Source organism: Eurypyga helias, unplaced genomic scaffold (genome assembly GCF_000690775.1).
Source record: "Eurypyga helias isolate BGI_N326 unplaced genomic scaffold, ASM69077v1 scaffold18168, whole genome shotgun sequence".
NCBI lineage: Eukaryota > Metazoa > Chordata > Aves > Eurypygiformes > Eurypygidae > Eurypyga > Eurypyga helias.
In genome coordinates this window covers 3,619-16,041 of record NW_010265141.1, presented here as the reverse complement: position 1 = coordinate 16,041, position 12,423 = coordinate 3,619, and the positions used below count along the sequence as shown (strand labels likewise).

At 44.0% G+C, this 12,423-nt stretch overlaps 2 protein-coding genes across 2 annotated transcripts; both read left to right on the top strand.

The window, feature by feature from the left end:
* The first annotated feature begins 768 nt into the window (after nt 1–768).
* Nucleotides 769–3,789, top strand: ART4 (ADP-ribosyltransferase 4 (Dombrock blood group)). The gene is made up of 3 exons (XM_010156625.1): nt 769–831; nt 2,128–2,854; nt 3,695–3,789. The coding sequence occupies exons 1-3, from the start codon at nt 781–783 to the stop codon at nt 3,787–3,789; spliced, it is 873 nt and encodes a 290-aa protein (XP_010154927.1). The 5' UTR covers nt 769–780.
* A 7,465-nt stretch (nt 3,790–11,254) lies between these two features.
* SMCO3 (single-pass membrane protein with coiled-coil domains 3) lies at nt 11,255–11,932 on the top strand. Its single transcript, XM_010156624.1, has one exon. It carries the CDS (start codon nt 11,255–11,257, stop codon nt 11,930–11,932), a length of 678 nt encoding a protein of 225 aa, XP_010154926.1.
* The last annotated feature ends 491 nt before the right edge of the window (nt 11,933–12,423 follow it).

Sequence of the window (12,423 nt, the reverse complement as noted above, 5' to 3'; positions counted from 1 at the left end):
AAGAACGAGGCCCTGACACCTCCTCTTGGTTCTTCTTCCATGCAGAAGAGTTGTCAGAGGCCATGGGGCTTCGCAGGTGAGTAACACACTGCCCTTTATTGGGAAGGGTGACTGGAGACCAGCTGCTAGAGGGGTCAGTCTCTGTATAGAATCTGTATTTACACACTCATTCTGAATGTATTTAATGTAAACAGTTCAACAAGGTGCTACTCTGAAGTGGTGTATGTGTAGGATCTGCAGCACATACTAGAAACCATGGGGGGAACTAAGGAGGAGCGGGACAGTCACATTATCTCTGCTTCCAGATGGGATCCCAACCTACCCTGTGTTTCTGTGTTGGCTTTATCAGAGCTCTGCACTACTTTAAAGGGGCTGTTTAAGCTCTTGACCAAGCTGTGCTCCCCAGCTCATCCTGACATATCAGTCCTCAGGAGAGAACTGCTTTAGACTTCTCCAAGATGGAGTTTTCTTCCTTTTCGCAAGAACAAGAACACCAAAAAACTTGGAATTAAGAGAATTATCAAGGTGAAGAACATTTACATTAGCTGGAGGTGGTGCAACCAGACCCTTCTGTATGGATTGTGGCTACACTTGTACCAGTGAATTGTCTGTTTGATTTGATAATGGCTTCTGAATTGCTGTAAGAATCTGACTCTTTGGTTGAAAAATCATCACCAAAACCTGAGTGCAAATTACAAACTGCCGAATTTTCCAGTTCAAGAAAAAAAGGGAAAGAAACAGATCTAATTGACCTCTACGGTGCCTTGGGTGGACTCTAGGATGCCAGGGCTGCTGGCCAGACTTCTGTTGCTGATTTTCTTACAAAGGCTGGTAAGAGGGGGTAAACACTGTTCTTTATTTGAAATGGTGAAATTGTTCATTCCACTGAAATAACTCCTTTTATTATTTTTTTTCCCCCTTTGAGACATGTTCTTTAAGGAGCTTTGGGTTCAGTTGCAATTATTCTCCTTTCAATTACTCTGTTCCATTTCTTACCTGCCCAAATTACTTTTAATTACTTGCTTGGAGATTTCCTCTCGTTTGGAGCCAGATGGTTTCCCAGGTTGTGTCTGTGAATAGATCTCATGTACCTCTCCTTTTCCAGCCAGTCTCAGCTGAGGCTCTGACAAAAGCAGTGTGTTGTTGGCATGGACAGTGACAATATTGCTCTATTCCTTGTGACTGCCTTTTAGTTTTCCTTTAAAGCAATTATGGTATCATGGAGAAATAAACTGAACCCCTGTATAGTTTATGGGCTGGTATATCTTCAGAGGCTAAGAAAGGTATTGATTTGGTTATGTATCTAGGATGAATGTTTGAGATAAAGTGAATATCTATGTGTAGAACTCAATTGTCAACTGACCACAGTACTTGACTCGTCTCAAAGACCAAAAAGAACAATGTCATAATTCACAGCAGTTCTTAGGTCTTATTGTACAAGACTTTTATTAATTAGAAATTCCTGAAACAGACAATTAGCATGCCATTTCGTAGACAGTATATATCAGAGGTAATTTCCCTGTTACCCAGTTGTGTAAATCCTTACACCTGTGTTTAATGTTTATTTACATGACAGGTCCAGCTGGCCTCACTGAGACAAAGTGGATGAATAAAAGTTTTGGCACAGTGCTCCTATATTGTCCTTTACTGAACATCATGCACTGGAGCCAAAACATGTCCGAGAGGTATTAGAGGACAGAAAGAAGTTATTCACCCCTGAGGTGTTCAGGCTGCACTGCCCTGATCACAGTTTTTATTTATTCTTTCCCTCTTCAAATCACTTACTAATCATGAGCAGAATATTGAAATAAATGGACCATGAGTTTGTCCTGCAGGCTCTATACACTCGCCTTCTGATGGGCAAACTCTCCTGAAGTTTTTAATGACACTGATCCACATAAAATAAGAATTCTGGCATCCTGGCTGGCATTTGCCTGAGGTGGGGCTTGGGCAATAACCTGAGGTTGCTCAGGAAGGGCCTGTCAAAGATGCCTACCTGCCATACTTACTCTGCCAATAATGACAAAAAGGCAAGTAGAGGGTAGGGAAAACCCTGGCTTGCATCCATAGAGATACACAAAAAGCTCACACTTCTGATGCTAACCTTCATTTGTTTTTATGGTGCAGGCTGTGTCCCACCTTATGATGGACATGGCTCTGCATTCCTTTGATGACCAGTATCTGGGGTGCAGAGAGCAGGTGATGGAAGAACTGGAGCGAGGAGATTATTTCCAAAAGGAAATCGTGGCTAACAAGGACTATTTGAGTCTCTGGAAGAAGGCTCAGGAGGCTTTTTTAAAGACCCCCGTAGGTCTCCTGAGGGAGATGCATGAGAGCCATGCCATAGTCCTCATGGCTTACACTATGAACTCCTCCCTGCACGCTCAGCTGAACTGGGCCACATCTACAGCAGGAAGCTCTCCAGAGCACTACAGACACAACTTCAGTTTCAAATATTTTCACTTTTACCTAACGACTGCTATCCAGATGATGAAGCAATGGCAGAGCAGCAAGGAGAGCATGGGAAAACGCAAGTGCTACCGCGTGCACAGGGGTGTAAAAGACTTATATATCGAGGCCACGGTAGGCAGCAGAGTGCGATTTGGACGTTTCACCTCCACCTCCCGCCTCTGGAACGAAGCCCAGAGGTTTGGGAACGAAACTTTGTTCACAGTGACCACTTGCCTGGGAGCAGCTGTGCAAGGCTTTTCTTACTACACATCTGAGAAGGAAGTTCTCATTCCCCCTTACGAGATATTCCTTGTCAAAAGCTTCTTTCGGACACAGCGTGGTAACCGGCTGCACCTGCACTCTGTGGGGAACTACAGCAAGTACCGCTGCCAGCTCGTGGAAGGTACTGTATATAGCCCTTCATGCACGGGGGATGGGACACCTTCCACTAGACCAGGTTGCTCAAATCCTTGTCCAGCCTGGCCTTGAACACTTCCAGGGATGGGGCATCCACAGCTTCTCTGGGCAACCTGTTCCAGTGCCTCACCACCCGCTGTAGCTTGCCCACTGTGTTTGCCTCCAAGAGCCTCGTGGCGCAGTTTTCACGTTTGCTGTGAAAACTGGGAGCACACTGCAGCTCACTAGAGATGAATACATCTGTGATACACAGCAGGTCTCGGGGTTCTCTGCAGCCTCCATTTATCCCATCTGCCATTGCAAGGATGTCGTAGGACTCAAGTATTTGGGTCTCCAGCATTCCTTCTGCAAGGGCAGTAGATGAGACTTGCAGGCAGCTTGAATTCTGATAGTTATTCTGGTGGCTTGCAAGGCTGCTACACTTCAAGCCTCAGGACAAAGCTTTTGTTGCTTTAGTCATGTTCTCTCTCCTGTGGCAGAAAGGAGGAAAGGTATCCTTTGGCAAAGCACACACTGAGTATCCTGGCTCACAGAGAGGACTCTTCTGTGTTGGAAGACCTCACTGGGCCTGTTTCACAGCCCTGTCCTTCTGTGAGTCCACCACCAATAACAGGACTCTGGCTTTTGTCTCTCTGAGCAATAGTGTGTCAATGCAACCTTTGAGCACAAAATAATCATTCAGGAATGAGAGCCTGTGCCTGGACCCAAGACAAAGTAATATGTACACTTGAGGAAACGGCTCATGCGTGCAAAGGCTGTGTTACAAGTGCAGGAAGCTTTAGGCAGCCAAAAGAGGTCTAAATAACTGCTCTCGACTTTCTTTCAGCTTCAAGAAGCAAGAACACTGGCTCCACTACCCTCGCCTCTGCTGTTCTTCCTAGCATAGCTGGGGTTTTCTTGTGGTTGGCCTGCAACAACTGATCCTCTGCCTGCATCCAGATATATACATTTGAATAGCAGGCAAGAAGAATCCACAGAAAATCAGTCACTGGCGTGTTCCTGTTGGTACAGAAGGCTCAACCCTCCCCTTGCTTTCAGCAGCAGCTCTCCAGCTGAGACTGGGACATTCAGCCTAGTTCACCAAAACAGACACTCCCAGGACCCATTCAGGTAGGACAGCAGGTATCTATGGCCTTTCTGAAGAGTGGGCCAGTGACACCTTTCACTGAGGCAACTTTTCCCTTAGGCATTCAGGAAAGACACACATGGACTTTGGACTATTTACAGATCTCTGAGTACCTTTATCATTAGTGAGAAAGAGTCTGTTTACAGAATGCGAAAGGCACTTTGGTGGTAAAGTCCAGTGGGTGACTGTGCAGCTTGCATGTCTCCTTGGAGTGCAGTCCCAGGGGACAGAAAAGTCTGTGGCTGCAGCATAGCGAACTTTTCCTGCTGTACCACCCCTGCACCAAACCACAGGTCTCATCTGAGGCTCTCTGACTGCACCTCACACGTGGGGGACATTAGCATAAAGCTGCCTTGAGACATGAACTTAGCAGCAGAGGATCACAAGACTTCTCAGGCCTGTCTTCAGCTTTCATGTTCGACTTCAGCATTTATTTTTTTAAACTCAGGCTGATGATGTGTTCATAGTAGTCCTTTAGCGGCTGATGAATATGTGCTGGTCATTTCACTGTGAAATGAAGGAGAGTCTGTGGAGCCCACTGCCGTCTTCATGGATGTTTGATGTGACTGAAATTCATCTACCTGCCTTTCTACTTTGCTGGTCTGCAATGTGTAATGCTGGAAGTTGAATCAACATCACAGATTGGAACTGGAACCTCTGATTTAGCTATAGACTGCTCTCACTTTTATGCATCCATTTAGCACTTCTGGATCTTTAGACACCCAAGTCTGGACAGCTAAGAAGTTCTCTCATCTCCAAAAAATAACAGTGTGGAAATGATAAGCAACATTTCTTGCTCGCAATCCCAACATGCCTTGCTTGCTTCTTCAACCTCATTCCTCACCCTCACTGATGACCTGAGGCTAGGTCAGAGAAGTTATCTCACTGGTCCAAGGAGACTAATCATGGTGATTTAACTTTGCAGTGGAGTCATCAAATAATTTAACTGAAACTCCCTGACACTTTTCACAAATAACCCCAATTTTCAAACACTGCTGATCTTGGCAGGAAGCTGGAATTCTGTATTGACAGAATTCAGCCCCTGTCCAAACAGTAAGCAGCAAGTTAGCTATCCAAATGAGATCTGAATATGAGGGGACTGCACAAGTTGCCAATCAAAAGTAACGTTAGTCAAAAGTAAGAACAGCCAAAAGCACCTATGTGAACTGCTTGACTCTTGGAGCAGCTCCATATAAGTTGGTGCTGCCATTCCCTTGGAAATCTTGAGGCAAGGAATGCAGAACTTACATGAAAAATAGCAGCATTAGAAATATAGGCACTTCAGAAATGTGGATGTCTCCAGGTTTTAGCAGACTAGACGGAGGAGTTTGAGGCTCAGCATCTTGTGTATCAGATTTAGGTGTCTGTAATGGCAGAGGCCATCATTTAATCATCTAAATCCTAGTAATGTCCTGTGAAACCCAACTACTGTCCCTGAGATCCTGAGGCATATTTTTCCAGGCAGCTAAAACATATTTATTACAGAATTAATTTACTATTAGCTTGCCTTCTATCTGTATTTCACGTTACTTTCTTGTTGCTCTTGGTTTACCAACAATTTCAAATAATTAGCAGTCAGAACTTGATTTTGACCTCTAAATGCTCAAAGATACTAAGCCCATATTTCAGAAGGAATGAAAATATTAGAAGCAGCTGCTGAGGATTACTCTTGTATGTGTATTTAAACATGCTTAAACTCTTTCCTATGTCAGAATTACAGGAATCAAGATGGATCTCTGACACATCAGCACATTTATGCCTCTTGCTGCTTATCTCTTATCGCCAGGACGCAGGCTTCAACCATTTTAACAAAGGTTTGGAATCCTTCACAAGGTGGCTTCAGCACCCTGAAAGCCTCCTCTGAGTAGTCAGCTGCTATTTTCAGGCTTTTCTTTATGGATCTGTGACCTCGAACGATAGTCTGTAGGAAAACAAGAAGTGAAGAGGAGGAGGGTAGAGAGCGAAGCGTGAGCTGTTGTGACGTTCCACTCGAGGAGGGGCCGCCTTCTGTGGCACTTGGTGTCTCATTTCGTTGCAGCATCTTCACAATGTCAGTGTAGTCCATGAGAAGTTCTGATACTTGGAGGGATAAGGCAGGTGAACTCAATAACTGATGAATAGCAGACTCTACTCTGTCAGAGACATTGTCATGTTTCAACATCACTGCAACGAGTGCACCCACGATGCCTTCTACAACCTCCTTGTAATTCTCATAAAGTTCCTTTACTGCAGCGATCTTGTCCTGCAGGGAGGTGATGGGACCAGCAATCTTAGCATACCAACTGTGGCTGATGCTTTCCTGTACAGCTTTGTCTCTTGTTTCCATGGCGGCTTGCATCTCTTTCAAAGCACTGACCAGGAGCTGCAGATTTTCTTTAATGCTGAAGTTTTCTTTTACCGACATGATGGGGAAGTTGGTGCCAAGATGGGCATTGAGGAGTCGGAATATTGTGTTGATTGAAGAGACATACATGTACACCAAGTCATGCAGATCCTGGCAGGCCTTGACCAGCCTTTCTTTATCACTCTTAAATCCAAGACGGGCTAACATTTCTGGAGTGGGATCTGACTCTGAAAAGCAAACAGAGGAAATCCAGAAGACACGGGGGAATAAAACTGTGTATATTTTCATCCAGAAAGTTACATTTCTGAAACCAGTATTATAAATTACCTACCTGACCCACCCTCCCCCAAGACATTACAGTTAGAAAAAAATGCCAGAAAAAGCTCTTTGTCAGCCTTTTCAGAGTTCTTACCAAGCAGGCCAGCAAAATGTGGTGTAAAGAGCTGCAAGTATCGTACTCTTATGGCTGCGGGAAGTACGACTCTGGCCTTCAGCCTGCAATCTGAAAAGCAACGGAAGTGCTGTAAGTGAATTATTCTTGACTTTTGGTGTTTATTGGTAAATTTAGGGGAGTGCTAGCCAACAATCTGTATCATCCTTAGAATTATAATCCTTCAGTTTGTATATAGTGGTGGGTCTACACAGAATTAAACTTGTAATTTGGGAGAGGGGGAATAGACACAGTCAAATAGAAAGTCAAATGCATCAGACATCTACATTCAAGAAACAAAACAACTGAAGACTAAGCAATGTGATGTTTTGTCAGGCTGCAGTTTCCTGTGAAGTGACCTGTATCTGTCAGTTCATACAGTGGCTAGATGTTCTAAGCATCCCTTGATAGCTGGAAGCACAAAACATTTTACTTGCTTAGGCTCCCATCTTGCTACTGTTCTGACTGCTAAGGAAGTTATGTCCTTCTGCTTGCACCTAAGAGTTCTCCCAAGGCCAACTGCAGGTACAGTCCTGGGACAGCACGCAGCTAAGGGACTGCTCCTGATGTTGCCTTTGCTTGTGCCAGATCCTTGGAAAGCCTGACTGATTGCCATAGACATGTTTAATCAGCTATTGCTGTGGTTAGATGTGTCCAAGCAGTTGCAACTTCCCATCCCACTGTATACTTCTTAAGACTTTTCTCTCACTGATCAGCTCAGCCCTCTCCCCCTTCCTCCTTTCCCTTCCATGGCAAAAGTGACCTGAAATGGTGTGAAATGGCAAAACTGATTTTAGCCTTCACTGCTGTTCAGCCAGAGTTGGCTCTGGGGCTCCACACCCCTTCTGCCACTCTCACAGCATCAGAGGAGAGGACCTGGGAAATTGCAGCAAAAAAGGGTGACAGAAACTCCAGACAAAGTCCTTCCCCCAAACTTGGTAGGTCTGAAACAATAGCTATTAATCTTCCCTAAAGGTCTGGAGTAAAGCAGGAACAACACTACTTGCATATTGTTTAAATGATTTTCTGTCACGTTCCAAATGATAGAGTAGGGACTCCAGAAGAGAAGAATTTGCATCCACTCTAAACTCTGAAGACCTGAAATCAGTTTCCAGCCTAAATAATGTGACACAGAAGCAGTTTCCAGCCTGATCAATTCAATTCGGTCCAGTATTAGAAGCATTTCAGGACTACATGGCATTTGCAGTTAATAAGAGGAGTCACAACTAATTGATCATTGCAGAAACATAATAGTTAAATCATTAGTGTTATCTCTCAGCTCATCTTCTCATGCCCACAGCTCTGAAAACAAGGGGAGTTTGGTACTCCCGCTCTGCATTGAATACAACAGCTCAGCTTTCAGGGGAAAGCAGGCTGGCAGTTGCAGAGTACTCATTTTATGCTTGATCTTTTCCTCTCATTTGAAAACTCAGCCATTCTCTAGAGGGGCGGCAGCATTCATGACCAGAGCCTAGTGGGCAACAGGTCCACCTTTCTAAGGATCAGAGCATGCAAGATGTCTAGCTTGGATGAAAACAGAAGTACAAGATTGTCTTGCTGGGACAGACAAAGCCTGTTTTCATTGCCTGCGGTGTCTATTTTTCTATTTGTGTGAGGCTGTTCAACCTTTCTCCCATCACTTGCAGGTGTACAAATCCAGGCATGGCAACAATTCACTATTTCAAGGAATAGCTGCAAGCATTAATGCTTGTTGTTTATACTTATAAACAATATAAGTATTTGTTTGTAATACTTATAAACAAATAAATCTACATCCCAGTACAAAAACTAATCCTGTATCTGTATAAATGAAAAATGCTGTTCTAAATGTTTAATGTTCTCAGAACAGCAAGTAATACGATCCCCTGACAGTGGTTGGAGGCACCTGTGATGGCACCTTTGTCGTAGGCAGAGGGATTAATGCTGTACCTATTCTCTCCAGGAACAGAAGGCCTTTGAACACCTAAAAAATGGGAACTAGCATGAAAGAAATTGAAATTTACTAAAATTGGAAGGAAGGGGAAAGGAGGAAGAAAAGGAAATGAATCTTGGTAAACATCACACAATAGAACTAATGACAAGCAGGCAGGCAACAGGACCCAGCTGAAGCCCAGCCGCTGGATCCCTAACTCATCACATGCTGCTGGAAACTGGAAAGAGAATGAAGTCACTGTCCCGTACGCATTCAGCTGAGTGCAGGAGAACTCAGACAAAATCAGGTAGGCAGTCTGAATGTTTCATTAGAAAAGCTTCTGGAGAAAATCTCCCTGGAGCTGGAGAAATAGTAAGAAATAAGGAAATATATGTGTCCTGCCTAAGTCTAGAAAGCAAACGTAAAAACTAGCAAAAGTGTTAATGTGAAGAGGTAATTTTAGCATTAAGAGACAAAAGCTAGAACAGTTATGGAATATGAAGTAATCATGCATAAAGAATAGATGCTGAAAGTCTCCTCCACACCTGTCTAGTATGTAAAATGCTTGTTGAAGTGCTATTCCTTTTAGAACATTCTGTCTTCTCAGTTTCTATGAATAAGGAAAACAAATGACCTTTCAACAAAGCATCACCGGAGTGGAAAGGATCTAATATCACACCGAGTCAGAGAGCAAGTCAGCAACGTCCCTGAGGCAGGACTGGTAAGAACTCACACCTTGCATTGGCATGGCTTTATGCTCCCTGAAAATCACAAACCTTTACTGAATATGTACCTTGCTCCCTCCAGCTTGAAGAAAAGGAAGATGTGTTGAAGAGTTTATTCTCTTGAAGGAGATAGAAGGTAAGTGGCTGGAAGAAATGTACAGTACTGTGCAAAATTACTGTGGAAAAAATTCTCTTCAGACTGGCCTGTATTTCAACACTGAGGCTAAAAATTGGCTGGGGGACTGTTGAAATAATTTTGGTTTTCTACAGTGATCTTGTGGGGGAGGGTTTGTTTAGTAAATTACAGCTGGGTCAGTGTCAGAGGATTTGCAGTTAGCAGACAATGCAAGAACTAAAAAGGACCAAAATAACACGAAGGTCTCATTTAAGAAGAAAAATCTAGCTAGTCTCCTACACATAACTATCTGTAGCTATAACTGAGATGTAGACACCACTGACAAGAAGAGATTTAATGCAAAGTGCTGCGTAAAATCCACCCAGATTTGCAATAAGAGGTCTGAGAATGCAAAAGTACCAAGAGAAAGGAGTTTGCCCCTGCTGCAGAGCGAAACGCATGCACTGAAGTCAAAAGGATGCTGAGGCATTTTTACGTTGCAGCTGATGGTGGGTTAAAAGGAAGTGGCAGACCGTGGTTTCAGAAGTTTAGTGCTGAGGAGCAACTCTGTGATTCCTGATAACTCAGTCACTTTGGACTCTGCGTATTGACATGCAGGTGATGAAGAAAAAGGTATTAAACGTGCCCTTTTGCTGGCAAAGCAGTGACAGCTCAGAGAAGAATAGAGACCATAAGGATTAGACACAAGTGTTTAGGGGGAGGAAAAGAAAACGGAAGGAGTTAAATTTTGTGCTCCAATCTGTACAGCAACAAGGGAGGGCCAGATTCTGCCCAACCATGTGCTAGGAGCTTGGTGAGCACCCGATGACACCCTGGGAATGGAGAGATTGGGGCTGTGCAAGCAGGGCTCTCCCTGCAAGCCCGTGCGTGCTGCTCCAAGGCAGTCTGCCATCAAAGACATCCAGCTGGAGCAGGTGCACCTCATGGTGCTTACAACAGCATGCTGAACGTCACGGGGCTGTCTGCAGCCGTTTGGTGTTCACGAGGATAAAAAAGGGGGAATTACAGCATTAGGGAGGTGAATAAACAACAAGGGAACAGGGGCTAAAGGGAACACTGTGGGAGATGTGTGTAAGGTGATATAGATGAGGATGGGTTTATTACAGATAATTTTTCTGTTCTCTATGAATTCCCAAGTGTGAGTTTATTGGTATAAGCATAGAGTGCTTATATAGTAACATTTTCTCTAGAATGTGAGGAGAAATAAGTTACACTGGCATAAAATACCCTTATGTTGATACAGACTGTGCCTACTCATCATAGTTATTTAAAAATCAGATGCCACTAACTGAAAAGAATAGGCTGATGCAAAAGTGTGCTAGAACAGGCCTTTCATTTCCAGAGCTTATTTTAGATTTTGCTGGTTAGATGAGATTGGTCCATTTTTTAGTGAACTAGTTCAGCATCTACCATCTTCAGTTTCCAAGGTGAAGAATGACCCGTGTTCATTTTACCAATCTGCCAATTCCATACTTGTTAGCTATTTTTGTGGCTCTGCGTATGTCCAATATCTCGTAAGGTCTTTTCCCAATCATTTGGCTAAAGATCCAAACCAGGAGTTAAGCTTTCTACATTTACAAGCTACGCCTTGGGATTTGACTTGCAGAGTATAAAAACAAGCAGACATTTCACTGCTCTTTAAGGGCTAGGGCTATGGGTGTTGAACAGGGTAAGAGACTTCATTTCTCTCTTGAGGTAGCCTATTGCTGAAGAATGGCGCTGAGTGACCTCCTTTACCCAGATAACCCCAGGAGAAGGAAAGAACTGATCCATCTGCACCAAGAATTGCTCGACTGCATGTCCACAAATTTCCGTGCAACAAATGAGCTGGCTGGAGTGCTGAATGAGCACCTGGGCTGTACCATCCCCCACATTCAGATGAGAGAGAGCAGCACTGTCAAGGAAAACTGTGACATTATCATTCAAGCGATGAGTGAGATTCAGCATCAGGTCCAAAAGATTGATAGTGACATGAAGGAAAAGCTGGAGCCTGTGCTGTACCAGAAGCTGTATGACATCAAAGAGCCTGAGTTGGAGAAAATTGCTATAGCCCACAAAGTTTTTTCCATTGTTCTTGGAGAAGCAACTTCAACAGCTGGGATGGTAGCTGTCAAACTCCTTGGCTCCAATCTTATAACTTTCACTGTGAGCAAGCTCGTCAGTCTCCTTGCACAGATTGGGGCATCTGTTCTTGGAGGAATCAGCATCACCATTCTCGGGCTTGGCATTGAAATGATCCTCCATGCCATCCTGGGAGCCGTGGAGAGGAATCAGCTTCTGGCAGCTGTGAAAAGCTACGAGAAACACCTGTCTGAGTTTAAAGCAGCCTCAGAAAAGTACCAGCGTGCCATACGTGAAGTCACTTCTTTGGTGAGGCAGCAGGTTCAGTGAATGAAGTTGAAGTTCTCCCTCCTGCTGTGACAGCGACTGGAGCAGCTATGCCTGCAGAAACCTTTTTGATTTGTTATGGTAAATGAACTTTTTGTTCTTAGTGGCAGCAGAGCAAGAGATGTGACAGATCAGGGAATTGGCACTGGAATGCATTAAGAGGGAACAGGCTTATAGGTGCTTCTGGGAGGCAACGCTTCAAATGCTTCATACCTTGCCTTCAGCTCTTTTCTGGATGCATTATAGATAACCTTGAACTGTAATTTGTACTAGTGACAGTAATATTCACTGCTGGAGCAGTAGTGGTGAAAAGGTGTGATTTTTCTCTTACTGTTTCTGTATCAAAGATGACAACATGATGGGAGAAAACAATTTCAACAAGCCAATCCATGTCATCACCTGGAGGGCTCATAGGACAGCTGTGCCTGCTAAAGTCTGAGTGTGGTTCAGCGCTAAATCTGACAGCTGCATTCCCTGTTAGATGAACTGCTTAC

What these genes read in the sequence shown, in the direction of transcription:
- ART4 (XM_010156625.1), top strand. Translation starts at nt 781, where the DNA reads ATGCCAGGGCTGCTGGCCAGACTTCTGTTGCTGATTTTCTTACAAAGG. An exon ending in TGATTTTCTTACAAAGGCTG is followed by an intron (nt 832 to 2,127) that starts GTAAGAGGGGGT and finishes TTTATGGTGCAG; the next exon opens with GCTGTGTCCCACCTTATGAT. An exon ending in CCGCTGCCAGCTCGTGGAAG is followed by an intron (nt 2,855 to 3,694) that starts GTACTGTATATA and finishes ACTTTCTTTCAG; the next exon opens with CTTCAAGAAGCAAGAACACT.
- SMCO3 (XM_010156624.1), top strand. Translation starts at nt 11,255, where the DNA reads ATGGCGCTGAGTGACCTCCTTTACCCAGATAACCCCAGGAGAAGGAAA.